The sequence below is a fragment of the Pongo abelii genome, chromosome 1, assembly GCF_028885655.2.
Source record: "Pongo abelii isolate AG06213 chromosome 1, NHGRI_mPonAbe1-v2.0_pri, whole genome shotgun sequence".
NCBI lineage: Eukaryota > Metazoa > Chordata > Mammalia > Primates > Hominidae > Pongo > Pongo abelii.
Genome location: NC_071985.2, coordinates 116,090,875 through 116,112,493, shown reverse-complemented (window position 1 = coordinate 116,112,493; position 21,619 = coordinate 116,090,875). Strand labels below are relative to the sequence as shown.

Below are 21,619 nucleotides of genomic sequence, written 5' to 3'. Positions count from 1 at the left end.
TTTTACTATAATCACAAGACTTTTATTTTGCATGGTTTTAATATATGCCAGGTCAGTCAAGAGAGGATTTTCCTTTGTTTTGTTCAGAATTGTAGCAAGAGTTACTCAGGACTTCAGAAACCCTGTCGGGATGGCAGTCCTGCTCATGGTGCCAGGTCTGATATAATGACTGTCAGTGTGCATTTAGAGACAGCGTTGACTGTGACTGTGCCTCCTAGCATAGCTGTCCTGAGTATTTACACATTGAAACACATTATCTTACTATGAACTACTTTTTTAAAAAAAACTTTCTTTATCCCACAACTAGGACAGTACAGCAAATTTTAAAGATATGATTAGGAATGTTATATTGTATATGAATTTTATTTCTGGGTAAAGGGAATATTATAAATTATTACAAAAATGGAGTATATGATCTGGGTATGAGCTAAAGTCCTAATTTCTGAGTTCAGGATATTCTTATTTATTTAGCAAACCTTCATCTGGTCCTATGTGCTCAGCACTATTCTAAGCACTTCACAAATATTAACTATTTGGTCCTCACCAATCCTATGAAATAAATATTATTCCCAATTTTATAAAGACACTTGCCCAAGGTCACACAGCTGGCTTAGTGGTAGAGCTGGAATTCAAACCCAGGCCGTCTGGTCTGTCCTTGCTTTTAGCTATTACATATGCCCACCCTCACCCCATGCTCCCATGTACAAAAGGGACTTCTTGATCCCTGCCAGCTTGCCTGGGGGTGAACCCCTCCCAGACCCCATGCTTTAGTCATCTCAAGATAAGCATGCTGCTCCCACCCTCCATGACTGTCTTTATTCACACTCTTCTCTGAGCCTGAAATGCTCCACTCCTCCTTCCCAACCTCCCACCCTCACCCCTACCCCATTCCCTCCTCACGCCTCCTGCCCCCTGCCCCCTGTCCATGCCCTGTGCTGGCTCTGCCTCCACACCTGTAACACTTTTCTGCTCTCCTCTGTCCCTAGGCCTGCTGCCTCCCACAGAGCCTGCAAGGCAGGAACGTGACACACCCATCTCTGCAGCCTCACCAGCATGGCAACCTGGCACTTAGTAGGTGCTCAATGCATGCAGAGAGACAGGGAGGGAGGGGCAAGGGGAAAGCGGCAAGAGTCTGCAGGTGGAAATAGCTAATGAAGGTAACCCAGATGCGCCCTACCCTGCCTTACCTGTCTGCAGGCAGGGCAGTGACCCTGGCTCGTTGATGCCAATAACAAGTGCCCCGGTGTTACCATGACAACAGGCCTGAGGCATCTGGGAGGGGCTGGGCTCTCCTCTTAGGGCTCTTGCACTCACGCCCATTCTATCTTGGCACAGACAACAGGCAGAAGCCACCTGGGATGGAAGAAGGAGAACCCCAGACTCCCCTGAAAGAAGGCAGAGGCCAGTCCTCTGAGGGATGGGGCAGCCATCCCTCAGAATGTGACAAGGAGAGCCAGTGTTCACAGGCTCTGGACTCACGGAAGTCAAAGAAAAGCCCTCTGCTATCCCAATCTGCCAGGTCAGCAATAAGAAATAGAAGAAAACCAATGTGGCAACATCCAGAGAGTATTAAATATTCATCCTGACTGCCCATCAGTAAAATCCCAGCAGAATACACCCGCTGACAAGTCGGCTTTCCACCACTGGAGGCTGTCCTCCTGGAAGCCTGTTTATGGCTTTGTCAATTTTAATGTACAATATTTAATAGCCAAACCAAGATATTGTCGTAAACATTTGGAAAATGAGTGCTGACATTTCCCTTACTGCTTCTGTATTTAGGGATGTGTAATTGGAGGGTGTTTTGAGCTAAAGAAAATCAGAAGGAAGCAAGGCAATTATGCTTCACAATTAAAAGAGAAAAGAACTGATTAAGAGCTAACAATCAAATATGTGAACTGGCTGAAAGTCTTGCCTAAGCACCCCTTGAGGGGTCACACTATGTGATCAATGGGGATCAGACTAAGCTAGATCAATGGCAACCTGACAGTGATGGCATTCCTTGAAGATTCTGTTGGGGATGTGCATATGCAACAGGAAGCACACACAGGGAATGGTCAAATAACAGATCCACAACAAGTCAACTGTGCCATCCAACCAGAGATTCTGATGAATACTGATATGGGGGCAGGATCAGCAGGTGGCTCCAGCAGGGACGAGTCTGGGGCACAGACCACAAAGAAGCTTGCTGCGATAAATGATATCACAGCAGTGGAAGGCTGATGGTAAATGGACCAGCATGAGTGAGTCAACAGTCCCTGGGTTCCTATTTGATTCTGATGGAATAAGAATATTTAACACAATATTCTTTAAAATGGGGGTAGCAGGGGACATTTCTATGGAAGACACCAGAGCAGGGCTAAGAATCTATGTTTTGAGGGGCAAGGTACGCAGGGAGAGCAAAAGAAGAGAGGACAGCGCTGGTTCTGAGCTCTGGTATCCCCAAGTCTTAGAGCCACCTTGTGGCAGAAGCTGGAAGAATCAGGAGTTAAAAGAGGCACAAGATAAAACTTCTACACCATCAGCAAACTGTGTCTTGAGGAACCTCTACCAGTGTCTTATGACCCCAACTTCCAAAAAACAAATTTAAGGATTTTCTAAAGGGGATTAGGAAATCAGGGGTGGTTAACCAGAGACAGGAAACATTAAATACAAGTATACGGTACCAAAGAGGATTCCTGAGAAGAAAACACTTGTCTAGAACATATAATAATAAAATTAGGAACTTGGACTCTGGAGCCAAACTGCCTGTCTGGACTTGAATCCTGGCTCTGCCACTTACTATGGCACACTGGGCAATTTATGTAACTTCTGTGTCAGTGTCCTCATCTGTGAAGTTGGGTAAAATGGTCCCCCTCACAGCACTGCATGGATTAAGAAATGAGGAACTAAGTTATTATGTGTAAAGCACTCACAGTGGTTTACAAGAAATGCTCAGTGAATATTAGCTGCTACTGTTGTTATTACCAGTAACACTAGTGCCATAACTCCTCCACATCATCAATCTACAAGGAGAAAATTCTTCTGTAAAGGACACCATTAACTGAATGCAGAAAGAATAATCTCTGATTACATAGCCTTTAAAAAGGTCAAAGTCTCCCTACCGCAATTACTTTTTAACAAGGCACACCTGGATTCAAATCCCAACTTCCCCCACTCACTAGGTGTTTAATTTGAGGAAGTGAGAACCTCTCAGAGCCTCTGTTACTTCATTTATAAAATAGGAAAGCAATATGTTCCTCCCAGGGTTGCAGTGAAGATTAAGTGAGATAATACACACCAAGTGTCCAACAGTCTCCAGCACACAGTCAGCTCTCATGTATTTTTCCACTTCTATTTCCCCAAAATGAATGCACCAACACCAAAGTATATAGGAAAGAGTAAAGATTCATGAAGCTCTCTGGAAAATATTAAGTGCTAAATGCATAAATATTTAATAGCGGAGAGACAGTAACACTTAAGGGGATGCACTCTCCTGGTGCCTCAGCCGCCCTCTGGGAGTCCTGTGCAGCCTCAAGCACCCACCTTTGCTCTTCCTAGCCTCCGAAGGGCCATAAAAGTATATTACTGTGCATCTTTAAGTAGAGGCCTCATAACAGCCCAAGTACAGTGATACTCATAAGTCTCCTCTGCCAACCACTGTTCATTCTCACTTTACAGTGAAAACACAACAGAAACCAACTCAAGACACCCAAGACACAAAGACAACCTCAGAGCAGATCTGGGGTCTCCCAACCCTCCAGCTACTTTACCCAGGAGGCACTTATGGTATAAAGGAAAACATTTGCTCTACGGAAGTCAAAGAGACCTGGGCTCCAATCTCAGTTCAAATCTCAGTTTTGCCACTTAACCAGCTGGCTTGCCTCCATCAAGATTCCCGACCACTTTGAGCCTTGGTTTCCTCATTAGCAAAACAGGGATACAAACACCTACATTATTAGGTTGTTGGATAAATTTAAAAAGAAAACATGAGTAAAGCACTAAGCACAAACCTGGCATCCAAGAGGTACTTCATACATATTTTTCCCTGTCTGCCTTTAGTAACACCATAAATTAATCCGAATAATTAAAAACTTCAATGAACTAATTCTGTATTCTTCCCTTAGGCACTCCAGTCTTAGATTCCAAGTAGTACCAGAAACAGGCAAATACTAGGGATGTATTCAAAAAGGCAATGTCAGACAAGGTTTTGGGGTCAGCATCTCCTCTACCTTCTACAGCTGCAGAACCATGTGACGGGCAATGCTGCTCAGAAAACTGACCTTGAGAGCCAGAGGGGACAAAAAAAAGGTGCAATTACAATCCTAATGTCCCACTCAATAATGCAGGCAAGTGGGTACCTCGACATTTTCCACAACAAGGGTTCACATAAAATGGGGTCTCTGCTTAACCTTCCATTAACCTGAAAATCCACTTAAACAAAACAGCCTCTTCCCTGAGCATCTTGTCAGTCCAAGTTTAGGCTCTCATTGGCCAAGGGAACAGTCTCATCATTTATACAACTCACTTGTTCCAAATCTGGTACAGAACAGAAATCTGTTATGGGGTTAGAAGAGGTGAAAGAGAAACCCAAAGGTTACCATTTATTTAACCCCACGTTGCTGAAAACAACACTGTGGCCACCTAAAGTAGTCAGGCAGACCAGGTCAGGCACTAACCATGGCTGTTAATGGGCAGAAAAATCCTTTTGGCAAGGCGTTCCAGCCATCTTTGCCAAGTCAAACCCTTGCCCTTGCCTGCACAGGTGTCTGTTCTAGCCAAGGCATGGACTGGGCGAGGGAAGGAACACAGGAGCCTACCCCCTGGGCTCCACCCTCTACCAGCTTCTAACCTGGCAGGAGACAAGGACAGATGGAGGAAAATCGTTAAGAGCTGCATGTACTTAACTCCTCCCACATGTCAGTGGAAGAGCCTGATGAAGGTGAGAGTGTTTGCAGAAAGCCCCACTGACTAATGCTCCCCAAATTAATGCATCCTTATGATCTGCTTTGAGACAGACTCAGCCTCCATAGAGAAAGGAGCTCAAATTCAGGGCCCATATAACGGGACAGGGCCTGGGTGCAGGCAACATTGTGGGAGAAAGACAACCGGGGTTCAAATCCTGGCTCCACCATTCACTAGGTACATGACCTTAAGCTAGTCACTGAAATCTTTCCTGGGGTTGTTGTGCAATTCTAATAAAGTAACTGACCTTCAGTGCCTCATGCAAAGAAGATGCTCAATAGGTGCCTATTACCCTCCCTCTTTACTCAGAATTTCCTTGTCTATGAACAGGAGACAATGATACCACTTCCACATAATTGTATGAGGATTACAGGAGATGAGGTTAAGTAAAGAAAAGGGCTCTCTTTAAAACAATTGGCCTGTGCATTTCACAAATTTCCATGTCTACAGACACAGACACACACACACAAACACACACAAACACACAGGTTAGGGAATTGTTCTAGATTAAAGGAGTCTAAAAAGCCAGGATAACAAATGTGATGTGTGATCCCTGATTGGATCCTAATCTGAAAGGGAAAAATAACTCTAAAGGGCATGATTGGGACAACTGGGGAAATGTAGGTGATAGGACTACACTAACGTAAAACCCCAAGGGTGTGATAATGGTGCAGTGGGTGGGTAGGTTCTTAGGAGTTACATGCTGAAGTACTTAGGGGGAAGTGTCCCAATGTCCACAGCTTTCCCTCCAATGGCTCAAAAACAACAAACATGCACATAGAGGAAGAAAACAAATGCAGTCAGACAACAACTGGCTATCAAGGAAAGGGAATACAAGTGTCCACTGCATGATTCTTAAAACTTCCTACTGATTTGCAATGTCTCTAAATGAAGAGCTGGGAAAGGGGGAAGTGATGCTAAGGGCTTCATGCACACCTTTCTTTTTCCCTCATGTCTGCTTAGGCAACATGGACACACAGCCCACAGGTCTGCAGCACTCACCTGGCTGCAGCACCCTGATCTCCAGCAGGTTGGAGGTCCTCTCCGCCAGTTGTGTCCAGGTATTGTTGTAGTTCTTCCGCCACAGCTCCGCCACACACTGGTACTTGCCTGCTTCCGTGTCACTGGCTCGGCTGATGCTTAGGCGGACATTGTTGCTGGACTCAGCCTTCTCGATGGCAGTTCGGGTTCGGAAGCTGGAGGACCTGTCCCCCCACTGGACCCCTCCGTCCCGGGTGAAGGTCACCAAGTCATGGAACTCCACTGTGCCCACCGGCTGGAACCGCCATGTCACCGACACGGGGACCCGGGCAGGGTAGTGGGGTTTGATGATACACTGCAAGTCAAAGGAGTCGCTGTAGGTCACCCCCGGTGTCCGGGAGATGGCTGTGACTGCGAAGCCCATTTCTGGAGAGAGAGCAGAGAGATTCAACCAGAGGAGGCACGTGGCTTTCTCAGGGCAGTATGACATCAGCAATGGGGTAGCTGGCAAAGCAAGCAATGTGGGGCAGAGGCTCTTGGGGCCCCTTTTGAGCTCTCAGGCTAGTGTTGCTTTTAGTATCCTGCTGAGGCCCAGTCCAAGAGTTTCCAAGACTCCACAGAAAGGCCCACCACAATTCCCCCTGAGCAGCACTAGCCTAACCCTTCCCAATGAGATCCTTGTGCATTTGCTCCTCCCCTGGAATTAGACACTGCAATCCTCTCAGAGACTGATTGCATGTAGGCAGGGTCGCTCCTAGAAATCTTGAGATTCCATGAGTAAACAGGAAAAGAAAACCCCAAAGCCAATTTCCTCCATTGCACAGGAGGAAAACACAACCACACAGCCCCAACACCTCTTTTCCTGGTCCCCTAGCGCACTGGTGCCGAGAAGGGAAGTAGATGGAGTCGGCCTCCAGTCCCTTTCTCACGTCCCTCATGAAATCCAAGAACAGAGCAGGTGGGGACCTCCAGTAGGGTGGGACAATTGTCCTAAATGCAGGGTTCTGTAGTCTCAGCGGCTGTGGGTCTCTCAATATTCCTTATTGAATGGGCAGCACTGCTAGGCCCTAATACTGACTCCTCAATGTGAGTACCTCAGAGTTCTTTCAGCCTGGAAATACTGTTTAATATTCATACATTGATCACAATCATGAAGCTAACAGTAGCCAGTATTTATTGAGCACTATCTAGGTGCAAGCATGGTGCCAACTGCTTTGCTCTCATCATGCTCCACTGAATCCCCAAAACAACCTTGTAGAACAGGCAGGCTTGTCATCTCTTCCTGCAGACGTAGAAACTGATGCAGAGAGAGGTTAGATAAATTGCCCAATATCAAGCATTTAGTAAGTCAATGACAGAGTTAGTCTCCAACCACATGTAACTGATTCCAGGGGCCTTTTTAGGTTGCTTTACCCATGGAAAGCCTAACACAGTGGTTAAAGGCCTAGACTCTGGAGCCAGCAGCCAAGACTTTGACACTTCCTAGTTGAGTGACATTAAACAAGTTACTTAACTTCTCTCTGTGTCTGTTTTCCAATCTGTAAAACGAGTCCCTGTGAAGATTAAATAAATCAGTGTTTATAAATATTACAAATAGTACCTGGCACATGAGATATACTATATTTTGTTAAATATTTTGTTAAAAAATAAAATAGAAATTAAAAAAAGTACTTTAAACTCTGTAATGTGAAAGACTGGCCACAGGATGAATCTTTTGGCTTTCTATGGTGAGGTTAAGTTGGCAAATAGGTAGGTACAATTTGCTGAAAACTCTGGACCTTTGATTTGGATTTCATAAGCTATCTCTATATACCCTTTAAGAAAGTTTATGACACAGAGGCCCATCCTTAAACATGAAGCACCTGTGACAGTAGCTGTGCACCTGTGTGTAGTAGGCGTTGCATGAGGGTGGTGTAGGACAGAACCTCAGGGACAGGACCCACACCAGGTGCTCCTGGCCTCACACCTGAAGGGGAGAGAGCTTCCCCAAGCAACTGACTTTGTCTAGTCCTGACACGGGCACATGCCATGGTCACAGAGCACCCAAGCTGCTCTAACTGAACAGCCATAATGGCCCATTGTACATTTGGGACCCACATCTAATTATACTGATATGAAAATTCACGTGTGTCATTGTTAACTTTAGACTGAAAAGACAACCTTAATTAGTCTAGAGTGCCCTCCCATTCTTCCTTGTTCAGTCCTTTGGGCCACCTAATTATGGCTCTAGCCAGAGGTATCTCAATGGTGGAGATCAGGTGAACAGTGCTGGCCTCCAGATCCCAGGGCAGAGCCCCTCAGTGCCCCTGGCTGTGAGAACCACCAGACATATGGTAAGAAAAAACTCAGGGGATAACCTGATACCATAAATTACTTCTAGAGAAACAATCCTCACTAACTCTAATCACTCATTGGACATTCCTAACCTTCCAGGATGGTAAAAAAAAAAAACAAAAAAACACCAGTACTGGACATCCAAAAGTTGTCCCCCAAGTTCCATCTCACTGGGTCCACACAGGTGCTAAGTATGGACACAGGAACTGAGCTGATCAGGAAATGCAATCACTGGAGGAAGTTTCTAAGACAGAAATCTGAGCTGTATAATTACTGCAAAAAGCAGGTCAATCTTTAGGATTAAGCTTTAGAAAATAAATGTAATTCTAATCTCAGAGGGGTAAGAAAATGGAGGACTCTGTTAAGGACAAAAACCACTCGGGGCTGCCATCTTTACTGGAAGTATCCAAAAGCACCACCATCCCAACCTGCAAGGAAGGTGGTGACACAGTCCCAGGGAGTGGGACATAAAGTTGCTGAGGACAACCGATGTCTCCTGATAAACAGGAAGACCTGACATAACAAGTTTCTTTTCCAGCAAAGTCACAGACTGGTCGTTTAAAATCTAATATACTGATTATATCCCAGGCAGATAAATGTTGATAGAAGCCTCTTTACCCTATGAGAAGCAAATCTAATATTCCTTGGTTTTAGCAAATCTCAAGGTATCTTTTCATTCCATGCTAATGAGGGAATAGCTTTGCTAGGTATGGGCCCCATCAGGTAGTAGAAACTTGTAGCCTTAGGCAAAGTATTTAATGTGTCTCAGTCTCAGTTTCCTCCATAAAATGAGTGTCTCACTTGGCTAGGTGGGGATTCAATGGGACAACTAAGCTTAAGTGTTAAGGATCATCCAGGAACATAGTAAATGCTAAATAAATGACAACAGGTGATTTTATACCCTTCTCTGCTCACTTTCAGGAAGGCTGGCCCCTGGGCAGCAGGGCAGCAAAGACATGCCACACAGTGCTCAGCCACTCTGCTCTCTTTAAGGCCAGGCTGGCAGTGGCCACGCTCCTCTACCTGGGGCCACCACTATGGCTGGGTGGCTTCACTAACCTGGATAGAGTTCTGATAACATCACTCTCTCCTAGCCAGACTAGGAGTAGGCACAGCTCCCAGCTATTGCTATCCCTCAGGAGCCCCATCATCCACTGTGGGTCCCTTAGTCCCTGCTAGCACTATCTTAATTAATTAAACCCTTATAAGAAACAAAATAGACATAAAGGAAAGTACTTCAAACTCTATAGGTAAAAGACTGGCCATAGTTTCCTCCTAGAACTCTGACTGACAAAAGTCAGGATAAGGTGTTTGACACTGAAGCTGTCTCCATGCCAGACCCACTGCCAGTCCCACCGCTCACTCACCAAGAGCTGTGATGGAGATGAGAGTGCTGGCCCGGCGCTCCCCAACAATCTGCCACTCGCCATCCACCGCCCGCACCCATTCAGTCACATGGCATTCATACTGGCCCTCGTCCTCCTTCCTGCTGTTGAAGATGCCCAGGCTGAACGAGTTGGGCTGCACCTGCTCCATCTGGACGCCCCCAAAGCTGCTGCGCTCCCAGTAGGACGAGCCTGGCTGCACGGTGCCATCCCGGTCTAGCCACATGATATTGCTGCGGCGGTTCTGCCTGTCCACAAGCTGCCAGATGACAGAGAAGCGACCCTGCGGCCTGCCTGCCGTGCGGACGCTGCAGGAGAAGCGCAGGTCCTCGCCCTCAAGGATGACGCTGGCATTGCTGGCCACCTCCACGGAGATGCTGCTCTCTAGGAAGAGGCAGAGAGAAACACACTGGAGGCTTTATGTTCTCCATAGCGCCCTCCCCACAGAGGAAACAGGAGGAGGGGTGCAAATGGAATCATATTTAGGTACGGTGAGCCTCAGAGGGTCAAAAACACTCTGACCCTAGCTGCTGCAAGCCCTAGCTGGTTCTGGGCATTGCTCCCTGTGATTTTAGAACTGATAATCTAGGATGTTCTTTGCTATGTGCAGAGAACTGTGATAACGAGGTTCTAAGACCTGAGCCTGAATAAGAACCTAAGAAATACAACATAGTGGCATGATGTTTAGGGCATAAAACAATTTATCGAGTAGTCTATTCAGCTGGAGTTCAGCATTTTTCAAGTTGAATTTTCAGCAAGAAGAGTAACTCCAAAATCCTACTTCACTTCACTCTTCCTACCATTCAGTACTACAGCAGTCAAATAAAAGCTGAACATCCATAATGTGCCATTTGAGTTCTTCAGGACAATTTAGGAAATACGAAAAAAAAAAAACCGAAAGTAAGTATTTGGATGATAACGTGTGCTTAAGTGTGGGTAATAAGGGAGCACAGATGGTCTAGTTTTGCAGAGTGCGTGAGGAGCGGGCTTTCATTCTTTCATTAACACACAGGAATAAAACAAAGCCAGCAGCTCGTCATCCACCACTCTTCCCGCCTGTCCAGTCAGCCCTGGGGCTCCTTTGCTCTCTTTCTAGAAACATTCAGCCAATCAAAAGTTTGGGATTAGGATTCCACTCCCTTCCCTGTCTCATCTAGCCTCTGCTGCTCACTTAACTATCTGAATTCACTCAATCAAATTATTTAAACTCGACATGCCTCAGCCTCTTCTTCTGTAAGACAGGTAGAGAGGTACCTTTAATTGTAGAATTCTTTAAATATTAAAAAGTAAATGAGATGATGCGTATAGATTCACCTAACACATAGTAGGTTTTCAAAAACTGGTCATCATGATCATGATTAATTTTACTATTCCACATAACTCTTTGTTTTTATAAACATCAGAGATAGCCTAATATGTTTTAATTATGCACGTAGTATTTTGTGTAATTATCTATATTGAGTTCAAAAGGCCTGTATGCATTAAAGAACACAAAGTAACTAATTTGGCTCCAATTTTTGGGTACCACCCACATTAAATACATGCAATAATTTTAAACCAATTAATTAAATCAAATCCCAGATTTTAAGAGGCACACCCAATTACCAAGAGAAAACACACACATACACATAACAATGCATTTGAATCAAATCTTTTCTCTCCTTTATTTCCCCAACAAGCAGAAACAAAGACGAGCACTGAGCCTCAGCATGTAGTTCTTATTATAGTGAGGATGCCTGCTACCCATTCTGGATTTGCTTGTTTTCTGTGAAAAATAAAAGGTCTCGATGGGGCAGGGAATAGCAATTTTCCCAGGAGGGCAACCTCCCCCAGGAGTCATACCAGGATGATTCATACAGATGATCAGGCTCCTGAACAGTCACCATCTATAGCACTAATGGTTAAGAGGATGGATTTGGAGACTTCCTAACTCTGTAATCCTGTGGTTCTTCCTTAACCTACCAAAGCTCCAATTTCTCATGTGCAAAATGGAGATACTAATCGTGCCTACTTCTTAGGGCATGACATTGAGAGGATTAGATGAGGTAATTATTTTTCATCATCATTAATAACAACAATATTCCTCTTTAGATTAAAGACTCATCCCCACTGTTATCAATTCAAAATAAGGGATTAAAAGGGCAACTGCAGCATCAAGGAGGAAAATCCTTTCACTTGTCTTAAGCAGAAGAATGACTTGCAGGACCTCACTCTCATCCCCTACTGTCATCCCAGTGGACGCTTATGCAAGTCCTGGCTCATTTATTGAAAGGGCTACTGTTTGGTGGTGCTCTGTTGCTTGAGCAAGCCTGGAAACCCACATAGGTAGAATGTGGGGCTACAAGAAGAAATGCTATTTTATTATAGCAGCTGAGGCAAAGGCAACTACAGACCTGGTGCCTCACTGCCCACTAACACTATTTACAAGAATTTCCAGGCCTGAGAAAAGGCAGCCGACAATTTTAAACTCTCTGGATTAAGTGAAAACTAGGACAGAACTAATGAAAATCTGAGTACACATTCGCAAATGAAATTTCAAATCAGGAAGTTGATGGTGTAGCACAGGCTAAGCGCAGGGCGGTGGGTGTGGCATTAGAAGCAAATATTTCCTAATGCAATGCAAGCTCAACCACTAACTGAACAATCAGCTCTGTCACTTCCTGTGTGGTGCTCTGATTTCTTCATTCATTAGATGGATATCATATTGGCCTCTACGAGGATTTGAGAGGTGGGAGCGGAGAAGGAGATGATATATGCAGAAGCACTTTGGTCTCTTAGGAGGAAAAGCGCCATTAAAATCCAAGGCATTATCACCATTACCGATGTGATTGTTGTTGTTCTTCGGCAGACTTACCCAAGTGGCCTTGGGACAGGATCTGGTGGTGCTGGGGGACTTTAACTACCCAGTTATCTGCTGGAAAAGCAATATAGCAGGCCACAGATCATCAAACAAGTTCTCAGAAGGGGTTGGGGGAAATCTTAGTACAAAAAATATAGGAAGTAAACAGCGTGGCTGCCCTTCACTTGATCCTTAGAAAACAATGAGGAATTAGTTGCAGATTTAAAAGTAGAGAGTCCGTGGTTAAGGCAAGCACAGACTGACAGGAAAATAGTAAAGACAGTGGGCATTCAATTCAATAATTTCAGTTGTACAGTATTCAGCAAGCACCTACTCTATGCAAAGCACCATGCTAGGCATTGCAGGGGGGAAAAGGCTAAGAAACAAAAGAATCTCAAAATAATTAGGTATGTGTGTGCATGGTTTTTAACAAAATAATAATAAGCATAAAAGAAAATAATCCAGTTGATGAGACAAGAAGAAAAGAGTGACAAGAGGACCCCTGTGGCTACTTTTTACTTCATACTTGAAGAGAAATATTTTAAATATTAAAACATATAAATAAAAAGTAAAGGAAATTATTACAAGGCTCAGAGAAAGAATAGTTTGAGCAGCTGAGAAAAGGTTAAAGGTTAGTCTTAAAACTTTACCACTTGTTTAAAATCAGAGCGTTATAGGTTTTTATTCTCTTTACTAAAAACATAACTATGGGAGAATGAGATTAGTAAGAATATCTTGATACTATGAATGTTTAAACACAACACAAGCAAACACCAGTAGTTTCTGGAATCCCTAGCAATGGCCACTACCCACCCACACAAGGCCAGTCTACATGAAGGCTGGGAGCCCACTGAGGCAGCCTCAGAAACTAGCTAAGCTTAAAAGGCTATGCTCCAGGAAGATGTGAGAGGTCCCATCCACTGACTTTTAGAAACACAATTTCAACATGGAAAAGCCATTTAGGGAAATGCCAGCCTTTATACCTGAAAAACCCAGATGGTAAATCCTTAATAATGCACTTTATGATTTAAAATCCTCCTTAAGTGAGATTTCAAGGCAGGCATCTACCCACTTCTTCTGGGACTTGATTCCCACACAAGAGCAAACAGCTTTCTGGGATTCCTGGTTTCCCTCCAAGCTGAGCTGCCACTGCCTGTGTATGCACGGGGCTGCTAGCAATCAGATAGGCCTATGCCCAGCCCTAGACTGCCCTGATCCTGGACACCCCTGATCCTGATCCTCTGCTATGGGGAGCCTGCTAAATGTAGGCAGGTGGGCTACAACAGGGAAGAGAGGCTCAACGGTTTCTCCCCCAGCTCTGCATTAACCTCGAGGGTTCCATCTGCCTCCCCTCACCCTCACCACGCTATTCTCTCTCCCCCTACCTCTCCTAAATGATGCTGAGCCAAAGGAGAAGAAAGCAGCACATCTCTCTACTTACTGAGGGGGAGGACTATGATGGGGATATTCTTGGGACGCTTGCTCTCCTTATCAATGAATTCCCCGGTCACGGTTTTCTCTCGCTCAGTCACCCGGCAGTTGTATTTCCCGCTATCTTCCTGGCGGAGGTGGTAGATCTTCAGCACAAAGACACTGTCGCTCTCTTTGGCCACCTTAAGCTGTCCCCTGGCTTCCCGGTGAGCAAATTCGCTGTTGAGGACAGGCACAGCGTTAGGGCCCATGGTGGCGATGAGCGAGCTGTTGAAGGCCCAGGAGACAGCAAAGTAACGGTCGGGAACATTCTGAGCCTCCAGGATGCATCTGAACTCCACCGGCTCACCCACCGTGTGCAGCCGCTTCTCTGTTTCCAGCCGAACAGTGAATTCTTTGTCTAAGAGAACAAGAAAAGAAACACATCCTGGGTGAATGAGGGCCCCAGCCAACTAAACCACATCAGCACATTCCCACTATCCTTCCTCTTCTTTACAATACTAACTGCGGGGAGGACCACAGCACTTAGCTTGAGAGAAAAATCCAACTCAGACCCAGGTTATCTGAGGCCCAGAGAAACCCCCGAATATCACAGAGAGAATTCAAAACTACTTCAGCCCAGACGGTCTAAGCAAACTGTTACCCCAGTTAAGACCCATGGGGCTCAGTCTGAAGCTTTAGATGTCTTAGATGAGACCCCCAGGTCAGTGAGAAGCTACTAGTATCACTTAAATGGTAGATTACAAATATCTAGCCTTGATATATGCACCCAGAACTCCATTTAAGCAACAGCATTATAAACATTTTCAGCAGATATTGTAAGACTTACCCCACTGAAGTCTGTGGGAAAAAATTACAGAGTGGCCTAGGTGCTGGCCCAATCCTAATGCTCAAAGATGACTATATTAAAATTCCCTCTCTACCCCCCGCCATGTGAATACTAGAAATAAGATGTAGGTATGACAAACCCTAACAGAATTACATAGAAAAAATAAAAACTAATGTCTGTTCACTAGTTTACCACCTGTCAGATCAAATCTTTAGGCAGATTTCAATGGAAGTAGGTACTTTCCCACTGAAGTACCTACTAAGTACTTACTTTAGTAGGAAAGTACCTACTTTAGGGGGAAAGTACCTACTAAGTACTCACGCCTGGTTAAACCTTAGTAGGTACTTTCCCACTTAGTAAGTACTTAGTAGGTACTTTAGTAGGAAAGTACCTACTTCTGCTGAAAGCCAGACAGCCACTGAAATGACTACTAAACCCAAGCAGCCTCCAAAGAGCTAGGTGTTTTTTAAATTTTTATTTATTTACTTATTTATTGTGACAGGGTCTCACTCTGTTGCCCAGGCTGGAGTGTAGTGGCATCATCATGGCTCACTGCAGCTTCGACTTCCCAGGCTCCAGCCATCCTCCCACCTCAGCCTCCGGAGTAGCCACCATATCCAGCTAATTTTTGTTGAGTTGGGTGTTTAACCAGGCATGAGGGGGTGACCAAAGAGGGGCTCATCACCACTAACAGCATCACCACAACCTGTGTACCAGTGTACAGTGGCTATTAATCTCATTAGACAGCTATCGTATCTCATAGGCACCCACGGCAGAAGTCAGGGGGAAGAAAACGGAGTTAAGGGTTAGAGACTGGAGCTGAGACCACTGCCCAGTTCTAGCTCTGTTCCTCTAAAAAGAACACTGAGGGGGAAAAAATCCCATGGCAGAGACGTTTGAATTCCATGTAGATTCATTAGCTCCAAACTTGCCTGCCTTCCCTAGACTGGCATGTCTAGCCTTTCCCACTATCTTCAAGATCTTGCCCATTCATCCTGTCCTAGGCACTCTTCAAGCAGACAAGGATTCTGTTTCCCCAAGAAAACATAAGAATCACGCATGAGCAGCATCCACATTCCTCTTTTCCAGCCCCAGCTCAGCTTTACCCCTCCGGCTCCTCAGGCTCTCCAGCCCCTCCCCCCAATATAGGCCAGTGTCCTGCTGCAAACACCCCTTCTTTCCAGTGACCTAACTACTTCCTCTAACAGCCAAACTTCCTGACAGGGAAAACCACGTCATCAACTCCAGGGCCTCCCCTCCAATGAAGTAGCTGCTGTCACAGCTTCCAGCTCCCAAGAGACCAGTCTTAAGAGGCACGGATTGAAGGAAGCGCATTTCACTCTGCCACCATCTGCCTGGATGAACACACCCATATGGGACAGTCCCGGTGTTATCTGCTGGATATTATCTCTCAGATCAACCCAATTAGTCATTTATAACCCAACATCAATGACAGAAAAGCACTCCTTCCACATAAACACCACTGGAGCTGTGCAAGGGGTACCCTAGGCCTCATACCTTTCCATTGCTCCAGGTTAGCCTGGCTGTAACTCTGGCTTTCTTCTTTAGGCAACCAAAGACTCTTCTCATTTCAGGGGAATCCCCCCATGCCTTGATGACACCTTCATGTTCCCAGGTTGAAGACACAGATTTACCCACATCACCGCCGTTTCTGCCCTTGGTTATGCCCAGTCAATTACATCTCTAGAAACTGACCTGTGCTTTTCCCAATACCCCTTCCACTTCATCTCACTGAAATTAGGCTTCACTGACTTAGCAAATGTCACAAATGATCCACCCTATCCCTACCCCCATCCTAACCAAAGGCTTTCCTCAAGCAGGTTGAGGCCTCTGAGCCTGCTCTATGATCCCTTCCCTCCTGCTCTTGCTGGCCTTCCCACTCTGTTCCACTCTCTCTCACCTGCTTCTCTGGTAACCTCTTACTGCTGCTGTTCTCCCAGGCCCTTTCCCATTTTTACCCCATGGGCTCTTCCAGGGCCCTGATCACTCTCAGGCTCGGTCTCTGAGCCCCAGACCCCTGTGCCTGAGGACCCACTGGGTGTTTCGCATACTGAGCATCTCTATCAGAGTCTACCTGATGGATGGGCTCTTTCATTAGAATCTACAAAAACAAAAGGCAGCCAATGCTGCCACAAATGCAAAGGTCCCACATGTCCTCATTATTGTTCTTTCCCTCCCACAGTTCAAGGAACCCCCTAGAACTCCAGCCCCAGCCCCTGGGCTTCTAGACAGTTGGACCTCTCCTTCCATTGTGCTCTTTATTCTTTTGCCTCTGGCACCCACTGACCTAGCCTTAGCTCTTATTAGCTCTTTTCTACCTGGTCTCTTGACTTCAGACTCAACGGATTTAATCAACCTCCAGGTGGCGTCCATGGGTTTTTCTTTCTGAAACCCTGATGATTGTGTTACTCCCTGCTTAAAAATCTCTACCTCCTCTCCAACCGTCTACAGCAGAGGTTTTCAAACTTTATCAAGAAGAGGACAAAGGAAGGGGACTTTTTATTCATATAAAATCTTTTGCCGCCCAACCTAGTTGAAGCAAGGGGGGACCACTCAGGCCCTCGCAAGCCTTCTCCTTACACTCCTGGGTGCGCACACGTGCATATGAACACCAACACACACCCATGTCTAACCTCCTAGGCACCTTTGAGGGGCTTCCAGGGTTCCAAGAACAGCTTGAAAACTCTTGGCCCACAGAGTCAAGCCCCAGCTCTATATCACAGCATTTGGGGCTTCGGGGTCCCTTTCCTCTCATCACACACATCTGGAACTCAACATCCAGAACTAGTCATACTTGACTCCTTTCTGCTTGCCAAACATATCAAACACTTTTGCACTTTTATGCTTCTCCTCCTGCTGACTCCTCAAGCTTCCAGACTCAGTTCAAGTCAAGAAACTTATTGGTGTTCCTGGATTTGTCTTATCAACCATCCCATTCAGAGAAAACTATGGTTGCAAGAACACTTCCTATTTCCGGTATTCCCAGAGCACTCTATACAAATGCTATCAATGCACTTAGCACATTCTACTTGTCCATTTGGTTCTCAAGTCTGCCTAAGTGCAGGGACCAGTGCTAGTCATCTTTGAAGCCCTTAATGCCTATCACCATCACACCTTCAATGCTGTGGAGACTGGCTACATGTTTACTGAAATAAACTAAGAGAAGGGTCGAGTTGGAGATGCAACTGCTGAACCTAAACAGCACAGGAATGCAGAGTGAAGTCATCAACTTTTTTTCCACTTAGTTTTCTTTTTGCTGGCTTAGTCTAGATACATTTTCAGGGTAAATTCAAAAAGTTCTAATTCCAAATTGGTAAGATTAAAATAAAGAAGATTAACTGATGCAACCTAATTTAAAAGCATTAAGACTCAAAATTTGGCCCAAATTTTTGAAGCTGATCTTAAAACTATCCAGGAAGGGAAAGGATAAATATAAAATAAAGCCCCTTGGATAGATTTTTTAATATTGAAAGATCCAGAAGCTGCTAAATGTCCTACAGAGCAGATAAAGTGCTCCCTATCCCTACCAACCCCTATGGTAAAAGATTTCACATCCATTAGATGACTTATTAAAGTGATGTCCAGAGAATTGCTTCTGCCCTAGAAGCTTTGCTTGAAAAAAATGTAGATAGCAGAAGAATCACCTGGGAAGCATACCGGAAATCCAGCTTCCCAGGTCCCATCCCAGGAGCCTCCAATTGAAGACTTCTGGGACGAAGCCCCAAAATGTGTACTGTTAGCTGAGTCTGAAGCATTACTCTAGAATGGCAGAGAAAGTATGCAAAGACCCAGGCAACTGACTGCAGCAAATGGGACAGGGAGCCCAAGAGACAGGTCCTGAAAAAGGACCCCACCTGTACTGCAACTCACCAGCTCATTTCCCACAAGCCACACTCACTCACCAGAACCACCACAGTCCTCACCAGAAGTGAGCATCCGCACAAGGAAAGGCTTTCAGGCCATTCATCGCCAACTTAGTGATGGCACAACAACCACACTCCAACCAAAGCTGGGGGAACTGAAGGCCCATGTGAGAACCTGCCCTCATCCCAGCAGAGGCAGCCAGCAACAGCTGTCAGCTCTGGCCTGGAGCCTGGTGGGCTCAGGAGACTGGGGAGTAGAGTCTGGGGCCACAGGAGATACTAAGAGAAGCCAGGGAGGGTTTCAGCTGGCTGTGCCACCATAATTTTGCCTCAGCTCTGAAGACATCATGCAACCTCCTCAGGACCCCTTCCAGGCCTTCACTTAAGAAAACATCTACAGTGGAACTTGGTACTCTCAGACTGGCCTCATCAACATGCCCTATGACTCCTCTTGAGCCGCAACATAAAGTAATCTGCATTCAGCATCCTCACCTGCAAAATAGGAATACTACCACCTACTCACCTCACAGAACGTCTGGGGGATGGTGAATTAATATGTGATAAAGCATTTTGGAAATTACAAAATATCACCAAAGACTATTCTTAGATAAAAAATAATAATTTAAGCCAAAATTTCTCTAGTTCATAATGTTAGACCTTGGATGGAAGTCTCATTATCTCAAATGGCTTCTGCAAATGAAACCAGATGGGTACCTGAGGAAGGCAACATCATTAAACGGGGCAGCAACTGTGGCTAATGGGAATGAAAGCCCAGAGTTTTAAGATACAAATGGTTTCTCAGAAATCTCCCAATTTTTAAAATGAGTTTCTAATTCAAAAATGTGTAAACACCATGTAGGTCAAAGAAAGCATGTCTCTAAGCAGGATTCAGTCTGTGCGGCACCTGCCTGTGACTCAGGTCTTAGGATACCTATGTCCCGCACATCCCTCAGCTCCCTCCGGCCGCACACAAGACCGGCTTCAACTTCACATGAAAACCTGCTGTCCTGGTAGAGGTGCCCAAAGAAGGAGTCTCCTCCTTCTCCCAGTATCTGACAGCCTTCACCACCAGGTAAAGGACAGGACAAGAGGCTCAGAGGGACTGACCAGTTGGCTGGACGTTGACCACGGCTCCCTCGGAACGCTTTCGGGTCATAGCATACCACGACCCATCCGGATCCTGGATCCACTCGGCGGCCTCGCAGTAGAACTCGCCCTGGTCAGAAGGCTGCAGGTGGAAGATGGTGAGGCGGAAGGTGGTCCTCCCCAACTTGTCCAGCCGCACCTCCCCCAGGCTCTGCCTCTGGGCATATTCGCTGCTGGAGTGAAGCATGAAGTCTCGGCTCAGGGAGATGACCTCCACGGGCTTCTCGCCAACTTTCTGCCGGAGCCAGGCCACAGACAGGTGGCTGTGCTGAACAGTCTCCGAGGCCACCTCACAAGTGAGCTCCAGCGGGTCCTGCTCCACTCTGTGCAGAGTCTGGGGCATGGCAGTGGTCTGCAGGGAGTCTGGGATCACTGCAACACAGAAATGTCCTGAGAGTGCAGTCACAAAGCCACAGAATCTGAGACTCCCGGGGCTAAGCTCCCATTCCACGCAGGCGTCACTGCACTGCGTCCCTAACAGTCATCCCTGAACCACTGATTCAAGGCCACAGACAGCCCCAAATGCACATAAACAGAAAGTTTTCTGTTTGGATTTGGAAATGCATCATTTTGGTGCTTAACACTTACCTGTCTGGTATTTTCATAACACTTGGATAAAACCTGGGGTATATTTCATATTACATAATAAATGAACTCCCTGAAAATACCGCCTTTAAACAATTGTCTTATAGGTCAAATAACATTTGTTGTTGATTCTGGCACTGCTTTGAGATACTTTAACTTCACTTCTGACTGATCCTCTAATGGAAATGCCTCCTGGAACTTTTAGTTTTACATTTCTATACAACATCCTTTCTTTCCTTCCCACATCCCCATCCTGTAACTTACTTCAGCAATGCAGCCCTAGGAAGATGATTTTTTTTAAAAACCATTTTTGGTAGAAAAACTAATCATCATATCCTAGTTTTAGTAGGTTTAATTTTCACGTAATTCATCGATCAAAGAGGTCCTCACTGGAAGGAAGCCACAGGCTGGAGAGATTCAGGCAACAGAAGAGATTTTCTCTGTGATCCCTTGGTCAGAATCATACCCTGATCCTTGCTTGCACCTTTCTGGAGATTAAATAGCACCACCTCTCTGTCTGATGAGAGTACCCTAGTCACAACTAGTATGTGTTTTCTCCCTGTTCTCACCCAAGGATTGGGTCTTACAGGTCTCCTGCTGGGAACGGCCAAGTGCGGTGGCTTACACCTATAATCCCAACACTTTGGGAGGCTGAGGGAGGGAGATCACCTGAGGTCAGGAGTTCGAGACCAGCCTGACCAACATGGAGAAACCCCGTCTCTACTAAAAATACAAAATTAGCCCGGCGTGGTAGTGCATGCCTGTAATCCCAGCTACTCAGGAGGCTGAGGCAGGAGAATTGCTTGAACCCGGGAGGTGGAGGTTGCCGTGAGCCAAGATCGCTTCATTGCACTCCAGCCTGGGCAACATGAGCGAAACTCTGTCACACACACACACATATACACACACACAAAAGAAAAAAAAAGGTCTCCTGCTGGGACACAGACTAGTTAGAGAAAGGAAAAATAAACAAATGATAGTATGTGTATTAATAAAAGAACTAGCAACACCCACTGCTTAGTTGTGATAATAAAAACTGGAAATTAAGATAGGCAGAAAAACAGAACAGCCTTGATACGGTTAACCCTTTGACACTGGCAAACACTATGACCAGTGCTGCCCACGCTGGAAGCTCCTGCATCCCTCTTCCTCATGTTTCCTTCAGCATTAAGGAGCAACAAGGGAGACAGCCAGTTCATCGTTCCTTACGCATGGAGCCAAAGGACCTTCAATGTACGAGGTCTGAGCAAGGACCCGCAGCCAC

General features: G+C 45.6%; 1 protein-coding gene across 5 annotated transcripts in view; it reads right to left on the bottom strand.

Moving 5' to 3' along the window:
* Window positions 1–21,619, bottom strand: part of IGSF3 (immunoglobulin superfamily member 3) — a 93,137-nt gene that overhangs the window by 19,555 nt on the left and 51,963 nt on the right. For 3 of the 5 annotated variants that reach the window (XM_054529051.2, XM_024257144.2, XM_054529049.2), the window contains exons 4-8: window positions 19,732–20,142; window positions 13,922–14,311; window positions 12,496–12,555; window positions 9,624–10,025; window positions 5,944–6,348 (exon numbers count right to left, since the gene is read on the bottom strand). In XM_054529051.2, coding sequence (XP_054385026.1) covers window positions 5,944–6,348; window positions 9,624–10,025; window positions 12,496–12,555; window positions 13,922–14,311; window positions 19,732–20,142 — 1,668 coding nt within the window. The remainder of the gene's footprint in view (window positions 1–5,943; window positions 6,349–9,623; window positions 10,026–12,495; window positions 12,556–13,921; window positions 14,312–19,731; window positions 20,143–21,619) is intronic. The other 2 variants (XM_054529053.2, XM_054529057.1) reach the window with 2 other exon arrangements.